General features: G+C 39.7%; 12 protein-coding genes across 12 annotated transcripts in view; 1 reads left to right on the top strand and 11 right to left on the bottom strand.

Moving 5' to 3' along the window:
• Positions 1–19,976, bottom strand: part of LOC108035106 (synaptotagmin-5) — a 56,097-nt gene that overhangs the window by 30,262 nt on the left and 5,859 nt on the right. The window contains exon 2 of the mRNA XM_017110535.2: positions 8,256–8,450. Within this exon, the coding sequence (XP_016966024.1) occupies positions 8,256–8,429 (174 nt within the window). The 5' untranslated portion in view covers positions 8,430–8,450. The remainder of the gene's footprint in view (positions 1–8,255; positions 8,451–19,976) is intronic.
• LOC108035108 (26S proteasome non-ATPase regulatory subunit 8) lies at positions 1,020–1,989 on the bottom strand. Its single transcript, XM_017110538.3, has one exon. It carries the CDS (start codon positions 1,978–1,980, stop codon positions 1,105–1,107), a length of 876 nt encoding a protein of 291 aa, XP_016966027.1. The 5' UTR covers positions 1,981–1,989; the 3' UTR covers positions 1,020–1,104.
• Positions 2,418–3,380, bottom strand: LOC108035107 (homeobox protein Hox-B4). The gene has a single exon (XM_017110536.3). It carries the CDS (start codon positions 3,363–3,365, stop codon positions 2,418–2,420), a length of 948 nt encoding a protein of 315 aa, XP_016966025.1. The 5' UTR covers positions 3,366–3,380.
• LOC108035116 (uncharacterized) lies at positions 8,759–9,140 on the bottom strand. The gene has a single exon (XM_017110545.3). It carries the CDS (start codon positions 9,086–9,088, stop codon positions 8,837–8,839), a length of 252 nt encoding a protein of 83 aa, XP_016966034.1. The 5' UTR covers positions 9,089–9,140; the 3' UTR covers positions 8,759–8,836.
• Positions 9,270–9,875, bottom strand: LOC108035111 (uncharacterized). Its single transcript, XM_017110541.3, has one exon. The coding sequence runs from the start codon at positions 9,801–9,803 to the stop codon at positions 9,303–9,305; it is 501 nt and encodes a 166-aa protein (XP_016966030.1). The 5' UTR covers positions 9,804–9,875; the 3' UTR covers positions 9,270–9,302.
• LOC108035112 (uncharacterized) lies at positions 9,951–10,329 on the bottom strand. The gene has a single exon (XM_017110542.2). It carries the CDS (start codon positions 10,325–10,327, stop codon positions 10,010–10,012), a length of 318 nt encoding a protein of 105 aa, XP_016966031.1. The 5' UTR covers positions 10,328–10,329; the 3' UTR covers positions 9,951–10,009.
• Positions 10,428–10,797, bottom strand: LOC108035117 (uncharacterized). The gene has a single exon (XM_017110546.3). It carries the CDS (start codon positions 10,753–10,755, stop codon positions 10,564–10,566), a length of 192 nt encoding a protein of 63 aa, XP_016966035.1. The 5' UTR covers positions 10,756–10,797; the 3' UTR covers positions 10,428–10,563.
• Positions 11,346–12,095, bottom strand: LOC108035109 (uncharacterized protein DDB_G0290685). Its single transcript, XM_017110539.2, has one exon. The coding sequence runs from the start codon at positions 12,067–12,069 to the stop codon at positions 11,440–11,442; it is 630 nt and encodes a 209-aa protein (XP_016966028.1). The 5' UTR covers positions 12,070–12,095; the 3' UTR covers positions 11,346–11,439.
• Positions 12,367–12,646, bottom strand: LOC108035118 (uncharacterized). Its single transcript, XM_017110547.3, has one exon. The coding sequence runs from the start codon at positions 12,606–12,608 to the stop codon at positions 12,453–12,455; it is 156 nt and encodes a 51-aa protein (XP_016966036.1). The 5' UTR covers positions 12,609–12,646; the 3' UTR covers positions 12,367–12,452.
• On the bottom strand, positions 13,352–13,608 carry LOC108035119 (uncharacterized). The gene has a single exon (XM_017110550.3). It carries the CDS (start codon positions 13,575–13,577, stop codon positions 13,428–13,430), a length of 150 nt encoding a protein of 49 aa, XP_016966039.1. The 5' UTR covers positions 13,578–13,608; the 3' UTR covers positions 13,352–13,427.
• On the bottom strand, positions 13,985–14,555 carry LOC108035113 (glutamic acid-rich protein). Its single transcript, XM_017110543.3, has one exon. The coding sequence runs from the start codon at positions 14,469–14,471 to the stop codon at positions 14,169–14,171; it is 303 nt and encodes a 100-aa protein (XP_016966032.1). The 5' UTR covers positions 14,472–14,555; the 3' UTR covers positions 13,985–14,168.
• On the top strand, positions 15,398–16,151 carry LOC108035110 (retrotransposon Gag-like protein 5). The gene has a single exon (XM_017110540.3). It carries the CDS (start codon positions 15,413–15,415, stop codon positions 16,031–16,033), a length of 621 nt encoding a protein of 206 aa, XP_016966029.1. The 5' UTR covers positions 15,398–15,412; the 3' UTR covers positions 16,034–16,151.

The raw sequence follows: 19,976 nt of genomic DNA, 5'->3' as shown, positions 1-19,976 counted from the left end.
CGAGAACTCCGGTTGATAACGATCGGGGCCCGGGATCATCAGGTAGAGTGAGTCCAAAATTTTCGGGAATAGCAAGGAGAATGGAATACAGCAATTCCGTTTAAAACCGCCGACTGGGCTATTTTGCCCATCGGCATTCCGATTTCCATTTTCGGACCGAAGGCCCAGAGGGGCGTAGGTGCAATTGCGTTTATTAGCACCGCACCCCTTGGGAGCGGACAAAGGGACGAGTTAGTCCTCGTTTCGGTTCCAAGTTAGAGGACCCATTGAGGAATTGTCCGCCGCTCAATGAATGCTGAATGAGTCGGCTCGGGCAGGTTTTGTCTCGCTTGATTCGTTTTGGGTTTGTCAACTAAGGCCAATTCTCGATTCTGGACAAATCGCTGCCATATCTCTAGGATGATAAGGATCTCTCGAGTTGGCATCATCAATTTGTGCAATTTGAAGTGTCGTGGGAAATGCTTAAAAACTCTCCCCACTCCCTGCCAAATGTATCCTTGATTAATTTGATTTTTCAATGATTCGGCAAAATTCAATCGGTGTCATCATTTGCGGTTGCATTTAGGCGGCAGACCACACATTTCGCCCAGGGACTTTTTTACTGTCTTGCAGAACGAATGTATTAACTGATCTTACAAATATCTTTTAAAAATGTAATATAATAGCTTGCCTAAAAAATTGCAAACTCACAAACTATTGTTTAGTTATTTAAAACTAAAACTAGATATTATATATCACACATAAAATACAAATCCAAAAATTTAAGGGCTAAATTCCTTCTTATGAAACGCATTTCTACTTCCTAACAACCATCCTATAAGGACTAGCCCTCACTACGCTCCTCTAACAATCATCCTATGACATATTTGCAAACGAGATTTTCGCAGAAACATTTTCTATTCCACAATTTGTCAGGCCTGTCGACTTATCGATCCTCCGGGCAACTCAATTTTTGCACATTTTATGCCAAAAAAAACGAGTGAAGCCGTTGAGATGTGTGAAAAATTAAATCTGACAAATTTCCGGTGCGGTATTTACTGAATTTCAGTCGAATGTTTAATTTTTAGACATTATTTTCTGGTTGATGGGATTTAGAACAGGAATTCAAACAATTTTCTCCAGCTCCTGGGCATAGGTAAGATTATGGGTGGCAATGTCCTTGGCAGGCACCTTCTCCGATGGCCTGGTATGCAGGCCGGCGTAGTCGTAGTTCCCCTCCTCATCGAGATGCCATTGGCGACTTTTGGCCAGCTCCAAGAGCTCCTTGGAACCAGGACGAAGTCCCAAGCGCTGGGCAGCCTGCTTGTGGGCCATCTTCAAGTAGGACTTCTCCATACAGGATGCGATCTCCTCGCGAGCCGTGTTCACCAGCATGTCCATGAAATTGGAGTAGATCTCCGAGGGCATGGACTTCTTGGCCTGCAGTATCTTGTTGTATCTGCCCTCCATGTAGTAGTTCTCCAGGGCCAAAACGGGATTGATGAAGTTATCGTGCAGCAGCAAAGCCGACGGCAGACGCTCGAGTTCGATGTGGAAGTCAGCAATCCGGTTGGTGGCCAGCATGTAGAGCAGATTCAGACCCATGAACTTGTGCATGTGCTTGGAGGACTCCAGGTACTTATCGTAGTCGTAGTAGTAGGTATTCAACTGGGCCATGTATCTCTCAAAGGCGGCATAGTCCCTTATGGTAATGCTGTGTTCCACGGCAATCTCCAGCATCTCTCGGGATTTGATTAGTTGGTCCTTTTGCTTGGAACTCGATTGCACTTGGATAGTTCCAAAGTTGGACCTCACCAGCTCCAGTTTGAAACCATCTAGCAGATGGGAGCAATGGGCCAAATTGGGGGCATGCTTGCTCCACTCGTTCTTCAACTCGTTGTACAAATTCGACATGATCACAGCAAAGGCTCGGCGACGACTGAATTTAAAGTCAATTTTAGTAAGATTATAATGACAGAACCATTTGGAAATAAATATCATGGCCTGCTTGTCTTAAAGGTTGCTTTCGTAGTGTTAATAAAGCCATAGGGTTGACACCTCTTTCTGTATTCGATTGGAGAATATTTAATTGAGAACTGATTCATAAATATTTTAATTTGTTTTAAGGTTTATAGTGCAAAGAAAAATGTATATACATCATTCAGTTTGATTCTAAAACATCTGTCAAATCAGATTTTTAGTTAAAAACATTTATAATAGTGTTTTTCAGTTCGTTTTTTGTGCGAGCCTAAAATATCGATTTTAAATAGAAATCTTCATGTTTTTGTTATTCCCTTTCATCTTTCATAAAAAAGAGCAGTTTTAATTTCAATAAAAATTTATTTAACTTAAAAACATATCTAAATTAATTATATATCTATCTAGTAACAGACTTAGATTTACTGTACAATTTGTTAATTTTTTTTGGAAATGTAATTTTAAGCTTCTACTTTCAGCTCGTGGACCTTGACTTGAGCAGAGACTGGAGAACCCTGGGGACTGCCATTAGAGTTGGTGGACAGATTGAAGGTGGGACTTTCGGAGCCGCCCTTCTTCTGCTTGACACGGCGGTTCTGGAACCAGATCTTCACCTGCTTCTCGGAGAGGCGCAACCTATTGGCGATTTCGATGCGGCGAAGGCGGGATAGGTAAGCGTTATGTGAGAACTCCCGCTCGAGTTCCAGCAGTTGAGTGCTGGTGAAGGCAGTGCGAATCCTCTTGCTGGAATCGGCATAGTCGCTGATCAGGGGAGTAATCTCCGCCGGAACTCCCGACGAGGGCACCTTCAAGGGTGAGCTGTTGGGCGAGCAGGAGGACTCGTGCTTGAATCGCTTTCCCTGGGGCTCATCGAAGTTGTTGGTGAAATCCAGCGAGGCGGATGAGGAAGCCGAAGGTGAAGTGCAGAAGCTACCAGGTTCGGGTAGAGGTAATCCTCCCACAACCGGGGTTCCATAGATGTTGTGCAGCGGCAATTGCTGGGAGTTGGGATTGGCCGACAGTGGAGGCGAGGGATAGCATCCCTCGTAGTTGGCGAAACCGCTGGACTTCCTCTTGGTGGCGAACAGCTGGGCATATGGATGGTAGAGGGATCCCGGACTGGAGCTGACATGTGGATGTTGCTGCAGTGCAGCTGCTGCGGCTGCGGCTGCTGCTGCAGCTGCCTGTTGTTGCTGCTGCTGCTGCTGTTGCTGGATGCCCAGGGAGAAGAGATAACTGCCCACATAGCTTGCTGGATACGGGAGCATGGGTATCGATGGCAACATGGCAGCGGCGGCCACTGCAGCCGCGGATGAGGCACTTCCTCCGGGCGATCCCAGCTTCTCCTTCTTCTGGCTCAAGTTGGGCCTGTCGCTGAGCAGGGAATCCATCAGAAAAGAACGTGACATTTTTGGTTTTTTTCGGGTATTCGACTTCGAGAAGAGCTGACTGAACACGATCGCTGGCTGTGCGAGACTGTCTGGCTGCTGGGCCCTCACCCGGGCCTTATATACCTAGAGACCCTGCTCCGGGGGTTGGTACCGCACTTACCCACCCCTGAGGGCCAATTCGAGGGTTGTTCGGCCATTTAGTCACCATTTAGCGGCAACTGTTGCCATTTACGCTCCGCCCTTGTTCGATCACTCACAATGGCACAAATGGCAGGTAGGCGGTGAGGCTTCACTGTATCTGTGTGGAAGGACAATGGCGAACCCTCTGGCACGCTGCCTGTGTGAGTGCTCTGTATCTGTGTCAGTTCTGTGTCCTGGCGGAACGAATCCTGCTTTGCATTTCGTATTATCACTCGAGTTTAATTGAAAGTTGAAGAGAGTGCGTAAAAGCTTTTTAAATGTAACCGAATTAGTTCAGCCTAAGCTAGATCAAATTAGTCTGTTCTGATTGGTATAAATTAAATGTAAAATTGGAAAAACAGTTAAATTTCTGACATAGACAGTTAAAAAAAGTAAATACTACAAAGCTAATAATCCACAAAAGTTTTATCACTTTGATGTTGAAAAAAATATATAATTTCAGCTAGTGTAAATATGCATTGAAGCAAAGGTCAGTAAAATTGTGGGAAAGTTTGATAGCTAATTTCCAATAATATGGTAGTTATTTTATATGTTTGAGTCATGTAATATATATTATTTAAAATATATTCAACATTTATGTATATTTATAATAAAATTATATTAAATATTTATTTATATTTATAATAAAATTATATTAAATATGTTATATAAAATTTAGCGACATTAGCATTAGCAATCACAAAAAGCTCTAATGTTTGAAAAAGTACTTTATAACGGTTTTTATTTTTGGGTTCTTAAACACACTTATTCAATATATTATTGCTTTGCTTGTATTCAATTAAACTTATTTCTTAGCAATTATTTTACACTACACGATTTGATTAAAGAAAATAGTATCTGACATTTGGAAAAATGTTATGAATGTCTTAAAATAATTTATCCGCTATCTTCTACTTGAGGCACAAATGCATACAGATTTTCATTTTATTCAGAGATATTATAATCCCATGATTAATTTTTAAGTTTTTGGCAATGATAATAAATTCGGGGAATCATCTTGCAAATAGCCATTGTAATTTATGGCTTTTCTTACTGTTAATTTATTGCATAAAAAAGATACCTCTTCAGTGTCCCTCCACAATCGAATCGATTAATTTTACAAGCATTGAAAAATGCAAGCCCTCCAGCCGTTTAATGCCAATTTCATGGCAACTTATGGCCCAAGTGGTCGCTGCCGCTGCCGAGATCTCGAATCGTACCCCTAGTTCTACGACTCCCGATGGCCACATGGACCCTGCAGCACATTGAGGAATAGCTCTCCTTTGAGTCCTCGCCTTAACGTAATTTTATTGATGCATTCTTCGGCTTGTGCAACTGCGGCGAACAATGCGTCGAGGATCATCCATTCAGGACGATCCCATTCATGGATGCAGTCCTTTGGTCCTTTGACAAATCCCAGACACGACGCACGTTGCGCCTTTGTTTGTGTGCGTTGTTTGGGCCAGGTCAGGACATCTAAGCCAGACAGAACGTCGCCGAACGTTGTTTTTGGGCTACATTACACAGAATTATGGCGGCAGTTTTATCATTTGTTAACTGACTTTAAGGATTTACCTATAATTGTCCTTTTCACGGCCTTTGTGCCGAGGTGCGGCATTGTCGTCGTCCTGCTGGTGATCGTATGTTAAGTGGCTATAAAACCGATCACAATTGCTGACGTTAATTGTGGACTGCGAACCCGACTTCTACGTAGGCGATCCGCATGTTCGCCCACTTTTTAAGGTTTTTGGCTTCTGCTTAATTGGCGGGCAGTGCAAAAAAAAAAGGAGGGGAATAAATATAAAAGGAGCAGGACCCCTGGTCAATATCGCAATCGGGAGCATCTGCTGTTGTGTTGATATTTTTGCTAGAATTTCAGCTATTTGGGCGGTGCGCTGGTCTCGTGCGAGAGGTCCTTTTGACCGCCTTTTACCAATTGTTTTGGGCCACTTGAGATTTTCTCCATTGACCACTTCCGTTTTTTGTCTTCGATTATTTCACGCTCGATCGAGTCGGGTTTCCTTTTCACCAGAATTGGATCGTGCTATTGACTTGGACTTTGCCTTTGGCTTATGAGGAAAACAAATGTTTCGGATTTGGAAATATGGAAATTTTGAAGATAACCGAAGATAGCATCGGCTTCATTCAAGCGAACAATTTCAATTTAATTGTGAACAAAAGTCGCCTAAACGCTGAACAAATGAAAGCATATCGAATTGTTTACTTCCCCTTGCATTCTTGATATGGATACAACGCAAAACTAACTGAGGGAAGAACTTCAAACCGGATCTGGCCATTAAAGGGGTGTTTCAAAAAATAATACTAAACCACCACCAACAAGGGTACTCGAAACCCTTATAACTCTGGGCATTGGGTTAATCATTTATTGACATTAATTGGTTGTGACATTTGCATTTTGACTGATTGTTGTAGTTGCCATTGTTGCTACTTAGCCAGGGGTTTGTTTATCCACTCTCTCGTTTTGTATATTTGTTGGTTTAACAAATATGACTTCATTATAGCCGAAGCAGTTTTATATATTCTCGAATGAATTATTATTTACCCCTGAATAATTTACGAATGAGCTTTGAGGTTGAGTCTGGCTTCTCTGCGTGTTACTGAGTCAATAGGCCTCCGGATCTGCCTTGGGATATTCGATATAGGATGGGTTTTCCAGAGATATTGTACTCGGACTGTGAGAAATTACATTCAAAATGAAAAGCTAACAAACATGTTTTGGAACCAGAAATACTTTTCCATAAGTTTGTTTCCATTTCATGTAAGATTTCAATCACACTTAATCCAAATATTTATTTTAAATCAGAGATATGTATTGTTTACATTGATCTCCAAAGAAAATATAACTATCAGATATCAGAAATATAATTTTTAGGTAAGCGTAAAAATTACTTATAATATTTAGAAATTTTAAATTATAAAATAGAATAATATATATGACATCTAAGGGTCAGAGAAAGTATATTTCTGATGGCTATTCTTAACTGTTTTTCAACTATAGAAAACCAATATCAAAGCACCGCGCCGCCAAGTGTCCAAAAATACCAACCAAAACAAAGAAAACTTTTTCATTCTATTTTCGAGTATTATTTTTATGAATGAAAAGTCAGTGGCTGGACAAAGGATACTGCACAAAGGACCCAAACACGATCCGCACTTGCAGTGATCTGCAGTTTGTTTTCGTTCTTTGTTTCTCAAGAGAGTATCCTTGGATCCTTGAAAGGCAAAAGAAATCCAGGTAAGGCGAAATTCCTTTCTGTTCACTCTTAAAAAAAAGAAGGACAAGGCCCGCCATTTAGATGGGGGTTTATAGGTTTCTTTTTTAGCTGTGGTCAAGGCCGAAGGATGGACAATGCTATTAATCAGGTCCTATTTTGTTGTGGTCAATGTTGTGGCTATTTTGAAGGGCCTGTGTTGGGTGTGCATTGTAAATCAAAAGCGGGGAAGATCGGCAGTGGAGAATAGTGAGAGGGCCACCCCAACAAACCGAAAAAGAAACACTTAAACACTTAACGTCTAATCAAATTATATAATAAACAGCAAACAAAACGAAACCAGAAACGCTTAGCACCCTTAAGTCCACCACTTACCCCGCTGTCAACGGGCAAAGCCAGTTAGTTAATAAAAACAGCATTTACAATCATAAAACGCTTCGCCGATCCTCCCCTTCCGCCAGCACGCGTTGGGTTAGGTCACCATCCGAATCCGAATCCATGGAAACAAGGTAAGATTCCGCATCGGAACAACCCTCGAGATCCGGCGGATGGCTGAGGCTTGAGGGGTGAATCAAATGCATAATGAAACAGATTTTGATACGGCCTCAGAGACATCGGCGTGGCATTCATTCGATTGCAGCCGCTCGCGGAGCCCCAGATACATTTGTATCTTTTGTGGTTGTCTGCGATCCCTTGGATTTCCCACGGATTCAAAATGGCTGCCACAAGCAGTTTTCTGGTCTGTGATTAATAGATATGTAGGAGAGAATTTACGAGTTTTAACATATGCCCAGAAGTCTAGTCATAACAAACTTTGGGTTCTAGCAATGAATATTTAAAATTGTGAAAATCTGCCCAAACAATCAAAAAGGTTTTTAATAGGTAAATACTTCAAAATAATGTTTACACAACTTTAAAAAACAATTTAAAACTCTTGCTAGTAAACTCTAATAAATAAAAAACACACATATTTTTATAATCAATAAAAGCAAGGCTTATCATTTTAAGTGTAAAAAAAAGTGCTGAGTGGGTTAATTTGAAATTACTACTTTCCTAGCTCTGCTAATAAATTTTTCTTTAAAAAAATATCCAGAACAATTATAAGAAAATCAACCGAATTCCAACCGACGAAATTTTACTTTCAGAAAAACCAGTATTTTACACATATGTAAAATGTTATTGTAGTTTCAAACACCACCAACACCACATTTTTAAAAAAGCGGCGCCACTTCTACCTAAATGTAGAATGTATTCTACATTCGTCTTACTCCTACATAGGATAAGCAAGAACTTTCAGCTCATTTCTGAAAAAACACCTCCGCAAAGTGCATTTAATCCTTTTGACCTATGTTATTTACACAGCCCTGTCCTCCCAAGCGATTAGCAAACTTCTTGCCCATTACATTCAGGCCTGGTAGTGTCAGCTTTGCGTCTACAACTCCACGGGGCGTCCCTCTCCGTCTTGGCCGCAATCACATTAACGTCAGCCACCTACCTTCATCTGAAGCTTTCGCATTATGCGCGTCTCCTCCCACCGGTCCAGCTCGTCCCACTCCTTGCCCCGCTTGCGCAGAAGGTAGTAGCGGTACATCACGATTGTCACGGCCAGGATCAGGGCCAGTCCGGTGCCGGCTGCGGCTCCCAGGACCGCTGAACTAACCATAACCATCTTGCCGGTGAGTTCAATTCACTGGAAATAATTATTTAAATAATGATTTGAGTACTAAACATTAAAATATTATCAAAATTATTCAATATATACATAAATTCGAAAAAAATTATATGTTAACTATTTTAAAAAAATTTTAACTATATTTATACACTTTTTAACTCGTTTTCTTCTGAATATTGTGAAACATGGAATGCTTATAAAAGATTTACCAAGTATATCAATTTTTTAAATTGATTATAATACTTTGGAAAACAATAAAAAAATCTATGAATCACTTCCCACTTTAGTTTTTTTAAACAACCATGTGAACAATAAATTACCAAATATCATGGATACAAGTGAACTCGTATTTAAATATAAAATACAATTTTATTTAGGGGAACTCGTTATTATAAGCATTATTCTTAAATTGCAAAGTGAAAAGTCTTTCGCTTTGGGTACTGCGTTTTCCTTTGCCGGCAGCTGTAGCTCTCCGCACTTTCTTTACTTTTACATGACTCTAAAAGATCGTCACTTTGCCCACTTTCAATGCTTTCGTTCTCCAAATCAAAACGATCTTCTCGATTCCGGGACTTTCCAGATGATTCAGCACTAGTGATTAAGGCAAGTATTAGCGTAAGACCAATAATCGACAACAACCTAAGGGTGAGACGCATTTTAAAAGCTCAAAAACAAAACTATCTGAATGCGTGGTTCGGAGCACACTGCCTATAGGTATAGCTATAGAACAACAAACTCGTTTGGAAGTACCCCAGTTCAAACGCTTTGGACTTTTTCAGCTGTGTAAACTTAACTGCCAACGGAATTACCCCAGAAAACATATATATTGTGCTGAAAAACACGTCATTATCATTTATTTTGTTAGGTTCTCTAAAAATCGAGGTTCATGTGGTGCACATAACTATTTCTGAGGATCGCGAACCTCGGATAGGCCTTGAAATCGGGTGCATGCTTGGGGTATTTGAGGAAGTTAACTGGTTGGGCTTCAGTGGGCTTATCCAGAGTTGCCCCATCCTCCTCTTCCTCCTCCTCCACAACATAGAACTCTCCATCTGCTCCGTGTATAACATGTGGTTCTTCGTTCTCCTCCCCTGTGGGTTCTTGAGTTTCCTCGCCAGTGGGATTCTTCGTATCCTCTTCAGTTGGCTCCTGTGTTTCCAATGTGGTTGGATCCCGACTAGTTGGATCTGGTGAATACAATGTTTCGTTGGCTAGCTTTTCGAGCAACTGCCAGTTCTTAATAATTTCATCTATTTCCGTTCTATTGATCGGCTTTATCTCTTTTGGGTTGCTTGATTCGTTTAAGGGATCTGTAGAAATCAAGGCTATACCCAAGCCAGCGATCAGACTTAGAACACACAAAGCACGCATTTCATCAACGTTCCGAACAATACTGAGTGCTGCGACATTGGAAGCAACTGTTTTAAAAGTTTTTCAATTTTGAAATAGACTTTTATTTGCTTAGAGATGTTAGAGAATAATAGAACTGGTTAATCGGAGGTTTTGAAACAAGGTAGGTTAAGGATTTAAGATTCTTTATTTAGAAAGTTTATTAGCTGGAAACAAGCTTATACAGCTTAGATGGTTTCAAAACCAGGATGACGCCTGACCACAACGGGACCATGACCTCCGAACCTGGGCCAGAAGGGACGAATGTGCTTCTTGACTTCGCCACTGGATTCATCATCGGAAGAGGCTTCGGTGGTGGATTCATCATCGCTAGATCCCTCGCTCTGCTCCTCATTAGCTTCAGTGCTCTCATCAGCATTGCTGGAAGAATCCGTAGAGGCATCCACCACAGACGAGGAAGAGGACTCCTCATCCTCAGCTGGGCGGGCAGCCACAAAGCCAACGGCCAAGAAGGCCAAAAGGGCGACGAGAATCAGGGAACGCATTTTGAACTTGAGGGTTAGAAGTTAGTACGAAAACTACTTTCCAATCTCACACAGACTCCGGCTTTTTATAGGAAAAGTCTGGCTAATTGTGGACGATTCGTTGATTTTACCAGAAATCTTTATTTACGCTTTTGGTGTTTGAACAATTGTCTCAGTGGAAAGTTTTACAGGCAAGTATTTTTGTGACTTTTTATTAAAACTGTTGCGAATCTTTTTTAAGGTAGGCTTCTACCAGGTCATTCCAAGGGGGTGCGTGGCGTGTTCAAAATGACAGGACCGATTCCTCCCCATCTTGGCCAACGGAATGGACGACTAGTTGTCTGATTATTAGAGCTGTCTTGAATTCTCGTACTCTTGGCGGATGGATATGCTGTCACAAGCGAAATGGCCAGAAAAGCCACCAGGCCAAAAATTACCGGAACACGCATCTTAATCCCCTTAAAACTCTCTACTAACTACATCAGTCTGCGGTAAAATTAACTTTTTATATCTTAAAAAATGGAACCTCCTTTGCTTGTTTAGAGAAGTTTTAACTGCCAAGCTGTGCAATCTTTAAGCTCAAAAATAAACACTGCAGTTTATTCTGTAAACACTTCCGTCACCTGAAGATGTAACTGAACGGGTAGTAAAATTTTATTTATATAGTTACAGATGAAATATATAATGAGCAACTTTCTTATTCCTAGATGCTTTACACAGATAATATAACAAAAACTGCCATAAAAGTTGGCAAAGCCTTTTCGCATGAGTTCTAGGAATATACATTTTAAAATTTTTTTATTTGATTAAAAATGAAATTAATTTGCATTTGAGGGGTGAATACATATATGTATATTTTAAGAAAGCACTACATGCTAGCGCGCTAGTGACAAGCCCCTCGACAAGTCAGGGCTTCAAAACACACAACATACTTTAAGGCGTATTTTTTATTAGAAAAGCAAACATTCAAGTCTATTATTTTAACCCAAAAATATATTTATTTTTTGCATAAAGCACCCTTTATACATGAACACCAAAATTTAGTGTGAAAAAAAGTTTTATAATTTAATTTTGAATGAACAATGTTTTATTTAATAATCATTTAATTTTTTAAAAATTCCTAACAAACATTCTTAAGCTCGGTTAAGGAAAAGTGGCCTGGCGAAGATTAGAAGTGGACCATGATTTCCGAACCTGGGCCTACGGTTCGGCTTCTTGGGTGGGGCATCCGCATCCTGATCCCCCTCATTGTTATCTTCGGAATCTTTATTTTCTCCACCTTCGTTATCTCCCTCATTGTTGTTATCTCCGTTTGATTCGGATTTGGCCTCATCTCCATTGGTCTCCTGATTGTCATCATTACGGGTTCGTTCCTGGTTTTCTCCATTTCCAGAATCCTGGCTCTGTCCATCAGATTCGCCAGCCTGGCTTCCCACACTTTCAGAATCCTGGCTCTGTCCATCAGATTCTGCAGCCTGGTTTCCCTCACTTTCAGAATCCTGGCTCTGTCCATCAGATTCACCAGCTTGGTTTCCCTGGTTTTCAGGGTCCTGACTTTGTGCATTGTCAGAGTTTCCAGTGTCCTGGGACTCTGCATCAGCAGATCCTTCCTGGGCAGCACTTGTGCTTTCTTCACCACCGTTATTGGATGAATCCTCACCAGTGTTTTCCTGGACAGGGGACTCCTCATCCTCAGCGGAACGGGCATTTGCAAGCCCAACAGCCACGAAGGCCAAGAGAGCAACGACGATAAAGAAACGCATTTTTGGTGTTTAGGCTTGATAAGATTCCAAACTGCTTGTAAATTTCTCCCGAACATTCGGCTTTTATACCAAAATTCTCTTAACTTTGTTATTATTTGAATCCTCATAAACGCACTTCATGTTTGAACAATTGCTAAAGTGTTATTGTTCTATGACGCATTCTCAGAATTCGGTCTTATTTTCACCACCGTTAGCTTGTTATGACTCACCGTACTTTGTTGATCTTCAATAAATAACAACATATTTTGAAATAAAAAATGTATCCAAAAATAATTTTAGTAAAAAACGACAACAATATTTTTTGATAGAATCAATTTTATTTATTCAGATTGTCATTGGAACTTAATGACGCATGTTTTTGTAATATAGATATACACGGTTCTTTAGCCAGCCGCTGTTGTCCATTCTGTTGTTGGCCAATCTGGGCGGTTTTGGTTGATTACGACAAGCACTTCTCCTTTCGGGTTCGGATTAGGGATTGCATTCACAAAGGCCATGGCCAAAAAAGCAAACAGGACGAGTACCATCAAATAGCGCATCTCTATCTAGTTAAGTTGTACCTTGTCTAAACCGTTTTTCTCTAGGCACTTTCTTTTATACGCAAATCTTGTTTGCTTTAAAGTGTAACATGTTCAACTGTGCAATGGATGCAGTTTACCCATTAAACCAATATTTGTATTATAATAAGTAAATATTGGTCAGGTACAACAGAAAAGTTGCTAGAAGTACTGGTCACAAATGGCGGAGATAAAAAATTATCCACAGCATTATAGTTATTCTTATAGCCTTAAAATGAGTAAATAATTTCGTACAATACAAGTTTTGCTATCTACATTTGTTTTCTTTCTTCTACGAAGTTCAGCACATATTTATTCACCTGTCAGTCGTAAAGTAAAAATATGTTAAAAAATCGTTTTCAACTCTACAAGTATACATTCTTTTAATAAGGAATACTAACTTATACTATATAAGCATATCCTTCTGCGTGTCTTTCTGTCGTTTAAAAACCTTACAACCTCGCATTTAACACAAACTAAGGTTTGTTAGGCGTAATTTTAATCCCAAAAACCCTCGTAACTTTAAGATCTGACAAATTTATGAGTGACTAAGGTAAAAAGTCATTTATGATCTGGGGCATCCCTACCCCCCGCTATTCTGATTGCCTATTAAAATATCCTGCAATTTTATTTTCAAAGGTTCAAAACAGTAAAGGGTATCTGATATTCGAGGCAGTGGACTGCAACTCCCCTTCTTGTCTTAAATAAGGAATAATATATTCAAGTTGTGTGGGATTTTCTATTATTTATTTCCATACGCATATTTTTATTTAACTTTTCAATGGCACATATTTTAGGGATTTACCACGCCGTAGTTGAAGTGGTACAATCATCTTGGACCTTTTGGTTGATGACGACGAGCACTTCTCCATGTGGATCAGGAACGGGGCTTGCATTCACGAAGGCCATGGCCAAAAGTGCAATAAAGACTAGAATCATCAAATAGTGCATTGCTATGAAGTTATACTATACCTCCTCTAAAGCAATTTTTTTCAAGGTACTGCCTTTTATATGCAAATCTTGTTTGCTTTAAAATTTTCTATATCGAACTGCGCAGTGGCTGCACTTTCCATATCGAACAAATATTTACATTATAATAGGCAAATGTTTGATAGATACAACAAAGTAGAAAAAACGAATGTTAGCTTTAAGATACCCTAAGAACTACAAAATTAGAACTACTATCAGCCTGAAAAAAGTAATTTGTCAGACATTTTAATACATTGAATAGTAACCAAATGCTAGAAAACTTTGGATATAACCTATGTTTCTTATTTATTCTATACGAAATTAAGTAAAATGATTCCCGTGAACAAAATTTAAGTCAGAGTTAAGCAAGTATATATAAAACACTCCAATTATGATCACGGGCATTCCCAGAATTTTATATATTTGCTAGGAAAACATAAAAACATTTGCTTTTTAGGGTATCGGAGATAAAGATGTGGTCTTTGTGTGAACAGTTGTTTGAAAGTCTAACAAGCGGTTAAAACGTGGTAATTAAAACAATAAACGAATAGAATCCGTCAATTCCCATTAGAGCTACTGTTCATCTTTGTCTTTTTGGCTCTGCTCGATTTCTTCATCGCCATCGTCCTGAGAATCATCCTGGGACTCGGAGTCATCTACCCCATCCTGTGTGTCCTCGTCGTCCTCCTCGTCATCCGCAGCGCCATTTTCCTCATCCCCCAAAATGTTATCCTTCTCTTCGGGAACGTTGCTCCTCTCTTCCGCAATTCTTTTCTCCTCCTCGAGGTCCTCCAACTCATCGATATCGATGGAATTGGCCGAAACTGTGGCCAAAAGCACAAATCCGAAGAGGGCAAGCACCAAACAGGCACGCATTGTATTGTCTGATTTAGTTTTTAACTAAGCTGAAGTCCACTCCTAAAATACGCTTTTATAGCAAATTGCTGATTGGCAGAAAAATAAAAGCTGGCATGGGTGACAATTTGTATGGCTCATTTCGTGTTTACCCGGCGACAGCTGTTGCCTTGGTTTGTGGCTCAAAAAATGAGGCAAAGTCGTGCGTAAACATTAGGTTGACGGAACTCTGAGACCTTAAAAGAATATAGTAGAGCTTGCCTAACTCGAAATTGAAAGACTTACTTTTTTTAAAGGGTTTTTAAACCCATTAAAACCTCTGAAATTAAAAATTAAAACTGTGCTAAATGGCCCGAGTTAAACTTTGGATTTATATCTTAACTGCAATTGCAAGATTATAAACCCCGATTTTAGCAACGAATGAAATCATAAAAGGTTTATTATAATCCCCTACAAATCTTTTATTGAAACATTTTAATTCTAGACTAAAAAATAGGTACAAAGGTAATGGTCTTAGAATATAACCAATTATATGTTCCATCTTAATAAAATATATGTGTCTTTAAAAAAAAGTAATGGTGGACATAGAAATCTCTCATCAGCTGGAAATCATACTTCTTAAAAACTTTAGTCAAAACAAAGTTCAGGCAGGAATGTTCAGAGCCACTCCATAAACCAACAACATTAAAAACATATTTATAGATTGCTTTGTACCGATTCCTTGAAATGGTTTAATATTTACACATGTGCTTGGTCTCATTTTTGGGGTACACCAAAGAAAACTTGTTACCCCATCAGAAAACCTAGAAAATACAGCAGACCATGGACCTTGATGACTGTTGGCATAGTGTAACCATGTCACAATCCATCGATAGCTTGTTACCAGTTATCAAAGTTATAAAAACCAAGTCATGGTACTCGGAAATCATAGTCCCAGTTGCACTCAGTCAATCTAGTTCATCATGCGCTCCATAGTCTTTGCCGTTGTGATCTTCGCCGGAATCCTGGCCTACAGCAGTGCGGCTCCTCAGCTGAACTTGGCTTGGCTGCAGGGTCTCCTGGCGGAGGCTGGTGAAAGGAACACGACGGTTAAGTTCGGCAACAACACGGTAATCATCTCGGGAGTATCCAATGCTAATGCCAATGCCAACGAGGGGTCTATTCGTCCATCTCCGCCATCGAACCAAAACTATTACAACTACGGTAACGGAGGCTATTACGGAGGCTATCCCTACTACTACTACAATGGATACTATCGCATGGTCCCCAACGCCGATGGAGAGATCGTCGAGGGACCCCAGAACAGCGCAGAGGTATCCCACGAGATTTCCCAAGATCTAAGTGACGACGAATCTGGCGAGGATGAAGTCCAGCACAATGCTGAAGCCGATCTCTCACAGGACCAGCTCGATGAGGAGGAAGAGGAGCGGCTCGATGCCGAAGAGTACGGTGATGACGAAGATGAAACTGAGGAGGCTCATGAGGAGGAGGATGAGCAGACTGATCCCGAGGAAGATGCTGAAGATCAGGCCCTAGATGCCTTCGAGAAGGAACTGGCCTCCGAGGAAGCACAATTAGCTTAATAGGAAATATAGCAAAACTCGAAAACATTTCATTGGCAATGGGTTGTAACAGCAACCTCTAACATTTATTTCATTTCATAACTTTGCGATCATACAAAATAAAAAGTTTATACAAAAAAACCTCGAACTTGGAACTTATTTAAAGCCTATTTTTGGATGTTAGTTTATAACGAAGAAAAGGTATATATATTTAATTATACTTTAAAGCGGGTTGGGATTTAAAAAAGGTTTGCCATCAAATTTATGTCTACTGCCTAATATAATAAAAGGTCTTGAATTTAAATCTTGTCAAAGCAAACATGAAACTTCAACTCAAGTTGCTTATTTGCGTGCGGCCACTAGCAAAGCGTAATGATGTTTATTTGAATGCACAATCTTGGGAAAATCTGGGGGAAAGTGAAAGCAGTTCCTGTTGGCTCCCGGGTCCCCCAGATTCCGTTCGAGGGCGCCCAAGGACAAGGACACAGCCCATTGACGACTTGTGCGCAATTGTAAACAGTTCTCGGTGGCGGCGGAGGTGGCTAAAAGGAAAGAAATGTGGCCAACGAAGACGGCAGTCAATGGCGGCAGTCAGGTGCTTGTCGAACAAAAGCGAATTGCATTATAATGCGGCGCGTGTTTGTAATTTTTAATGCCAACAATGGGATTAGTTGGTCGGCGTTGGCGGTCGGACGTTGGCTTAAACGGCATCCACATGCGCTTAACTCGATTGCCGTTGATGGCCGAGAGTGTTTTGGCCATGTTTCGCAATTCGCATTTGCCTATGCCGCCAAAGCACCACCGACCCACCGACCCACCGCCCACCGCCCAAGCTCAATGCCAATCAATGTCACGCACATAGATACGCACCCACACTGACACACTCAGCGAAGGCCCATGGCGAAGGGACATTCACGCACGCATTCCCCTGACAGGCGTCCGTAAGGACTTAATCATAATTTGATTCGAGTTTGAGTTCGAAGCGGCCTCGTGCCACTGAAGGAAACTGTAGCATACATTTCAGCGCGCTAAAAATAGTCGCCCCAAGAATTCGCTCCCCTCGGGCTAGCTTAGGAATTTAAGCCAAACCAGCCATAATTGGCATTCCTTTTCAATTATGTGGCATTGAGTTTTGTTTAATTAAAGAATTTTCATTGGCCTACAGGAGATTAGGCGTGGAAATTTAACTTAAAAGTGCATAAATATGGGACCGATAAAAATTAGCATTGGAAGTCTTGACATTTTCTTGGAAAAAATATGTCATTAAAAAAAAAGAGGAAAAATACTTTGTGGATGAAAAAATATAAAATTAGCGATGAAATCTTTACATTTTCTTATAAAAAAATTTAACAATAATTAAAGAAAAACTACTATGAAAGATGAAAAAATTAAGAGATTATAATTCTGTTAATATAATAAATTTAAAAAAAAAAAAAAAAAATTAAAAGTGTTTGAAGAGCTGAACATACTATTTCCCAAGTGCTTAATATTTTAGATAATGAATTATAAATATTAGTTTGTTATTAAACACTTTTTAAGAGAAACAAAAAATATAAGAAATCAACTTATATCCTTTGAGGAACTCGATTACAATACGTTACTTATAAATATATATTATCATTAAATTGTAAATTGCAATAGCGTAGGTATACAAATAAATATAAACTCATTAAATTAAAAGTGACTAATGCATAGGTATACTTCTTTCATCTGAGCCCCATTTAAACCTAACCTAACCTAATGTAATTAATTTGAAGAGCCTGTGTAGGCCCCCAATGGAAATTCTCTCTATCATCCATTTCGAATGATTTCAATTTGATTCGATTTCAATTGAACCCAGCAAAATACAAGTGAACGGACTTCAATGCGATTCCATTAACATTGCTCGGATGCTATTTAATTAAAAGGGCAACCTTTTTATGCTTGGACCAGGACCACAATATGAATCGGAGACAAAGAAAAACAAGCCACGGGAAGCGTCCATTTCCTCTGCTGACTCAGTGACCCGACCTAGGAGACAATTGCTCCATTTCTATATGGCTTGGTCAACAGTCCGTGCATCACATGCTCACGTCCATTACACTTGACCCCATGGCAACCCCTTCGAGCCACCCGCAACCCCATTTAGCGCCCCTTGTGAACCGAAGGCATTCTTGCAGCCTGTGCGGTTCGGGTTCAAAGTAATTCGCTTTATGGCTGTGATTGCAATCGATTCCTTAGCCCCAGTTAATGTTCGTCCATATCCAGTGACCCCGTTCGATTGTCGGCGACCTTGCCCCAACTGTGGCCAATTAAATAAATTCTCCTTACGGGTCCCACAATTTCAGCCAATTATCCAAATTGAGCGAACGAACATTGATTATTTTTAAAGCGCAAAAAGTACAGTACCTTTTTAAATTGTAAAATAGAAAATAAATACAAATAAACTAGATAATGTCATAAATGGAAATTACGCTGCATAAGTTTGTAATACAAAAACAGATTCTATAACCCATTATTAAAAACACAATAGAAATTCCTAATATACCAGTTTTTCTTTATCATTATTCGCTATTGAAAAAATTTTACAGAATTGTACAGAAATAAATTCGCATGTAAAAGAACTCTTCTGACTTGTTTTTTTCCAAGAAATTGGTATTGTGACCTTTGCCAGGTCAAATTATTGCAATCGACGTTCACGGAGCGAAATTGCTATAATTCTTGTTGACACAGTTGACATGTTTTGGTCAATTTGCCACTGCCTGGACCCCCATGCACGGTAATTTGCATACAAAAAATTACGAAACTTTGTCTAGTCCCATGGGGAGTCGGGCACCCTCGGGGGTCGGAATATATTGTATGCGGCATGTGTATGCGTTGGCTTTAAATTATTATTTGTTGATTTTGCGGGTTCACGGTCTATGACAGGATGAAAGGGAGCGATAGCGACGACCTTTGCCGGTTGACGGTGTCAAAAGGTAAATTTATGATGTTCAAAGAGCTTTAATAAGCAAGAAAAACAACAACAATTGAAAATTCATTTATTTATTGCATATATAATTTTTTACAAATCGTAAATATTTTTACCAAGTAAATAAAGCGAAAAAACAAATTTCTTCTAGTTTATATCCTTTCCCAACTCTTACTCAGCTTTCCTTTTACGACAAAACAGACAGACATCCCTTAACTGCGTTCATCTCCTGGGCAATCATTTCCTTTGACGTTAGACGCTAATTTCTGTTTGCTTATAGGCCACTTTTCCTGGATCCCACAGGACAATCAGGACCCAAGCCAGAAAAAAAACAAGCCATATTTGCTCATGTGGAAACGAAAAAAAACTACAACTTTTGTGCTATAAAACTGCCCTATTTTCTTAAAATGAGAAAAACCATATATATAAGCATTCAGTTTGGTGTACTTTTATCTTTCGCTTAAAAATAAATTTTACATTTATTAATTTTTGTATTTTACATATTGATCATTTGTTATGGATACTAAAAGAACCAACGATAAGTGCCTGACAGCTATAATATTGTCCATTTGAATAGTAGGCTTATACAACAAGTAGGGCTGCGAAAACATCGGTTGTGAGTGCTCCAATTGTTATGTCAATAATGATGGCTTAGCTCTCATCAAGTCGACCAATTGTCAGGATGTCACTTCAGAGTTTGCCGAGGAAAAGGAAAAGCGATGAATTTAGTAGCAGGATGCGGAAAGCGAGCAATAAACCATTCTGCCCAGTGTTCAAATATGCTGTCATGTGCAGGGGATTATTAGGGGCTCGCCCTCATATCTGATGTTTATTCATTACTTTCAGCTTATTAGGCCCGACATTGTGATTCGAATAAAGAAATAACGCTTAGGCACTTTCAGTAGTTTTAGCTATGGATTGCTTAAGGCATCTCTATCACTCTTAGTGTTTGATAAAATATTTTTTATAATTTTTTAAAAGAATAAAATATATTTATGAATTATAAGTTTATGT

Source organism: Drosophila biarmipes, chromosome 3L (assembly GCF_025231255.1).
Source record: "Drosophila biarmipes strain raj3 chromosome 3L, RU_DBia_V1.1, whole genome shotgun sequence".
NCBI lineage: Eukaryota > Metazoa > Arthropoda > Insecta > Diptera > Drosophilidae > Drosophila > Drosophila biarmipes.
Note: the sequence above shows the minus strand (reverse complement) of the source record. Positions and strands in the feature narration are given on the sequence as shown.

What these genes read in the sequence shown, in the direction of transcription:
- LOC108035111 (XM_017110541.3), bottom strand. Translation starts at nt 9,803, where the DNA reads ATGCGTGCTTTGTGTGTTCTAAGTCTGATCGCTGGCTTGGGTATAGCC.
- LOC108035116 (XM_017110545.3), bottom strand. Translation starts at nt 9,088, where the DNA reads ATGCGTCTCACCCTTAGGTTGTTGTCGATTATTGGTCTTACGCTAATA.
- LOC108035119 (XM_017110550.3), bottom strand. Translation starts at nt 13,577, where the DNA reads ATGCACTATTTGATGATTCTAGTCTTTATTGCACTTTTGGCCATGGCC.
- LOC108035112 (XM_017110542.2), bottom strand. Translation starts at nt 10,327, where the DNA reads ATGCGTTCCCTGATTCTCGTCGCCCTTTTGGCCTTCTTGGCCGTTGGC.
- LOC108035110 (XM_017110540.3), top strand. Translation starts at nt 15,413, where the DNA reads ATGCGCTCCATAGTCTTTGCCGTTGTGATCTTCGCCGGAATCCTGGCC.
- LOC108035113 (XM_017110543.3), bottom strand. Translation starts at nt 14,471, where the DNA reads ATGCGTGCCTGTTTGGTGCTTGCCCTCTTCGGATTTGTGCTTTTGGCC.
- LOC108035107 (XM_017110536.3), bottom strand. Translation starts at nt 3,365, where the DNA reads ATGTCACGTTCTTTTCTGATGGATTCCCTGCTCAGCGACAGGCCCAAC.
- LOC108035109 (XM_017110539.2), bottom strand. Translation starts at nt 12,069, where the DNA reads ATGCGTTTCTTTATCGTCGTTGCTCTCTTGGCCTTCGTGGCTGTTGGG.
- LOC108035117 (XM_017110546.3), bottom strand. Translation starts at nt 10,755, where the DNA reads ATGCGTGTTCCGGTAATTTTTGGCCTGGTGGCTTTTCTGGCCATTTCG.
- LOC108035108 (XM_017110538.3), bottom strand. Translation starts at nt 1,980, where the DNA reads ATGATATTTATTTCCAAATGGTTCTGTCATTATAATCTTACTAAAATT.
- LOC108035118 (XM_017110547.3), bottom strand. Translation starts at nt 12,608, where the DNA reads ATGCGCTATTTGATGGTACTCGTCCTGTTTGCTTTTTTGGCCATGGCC.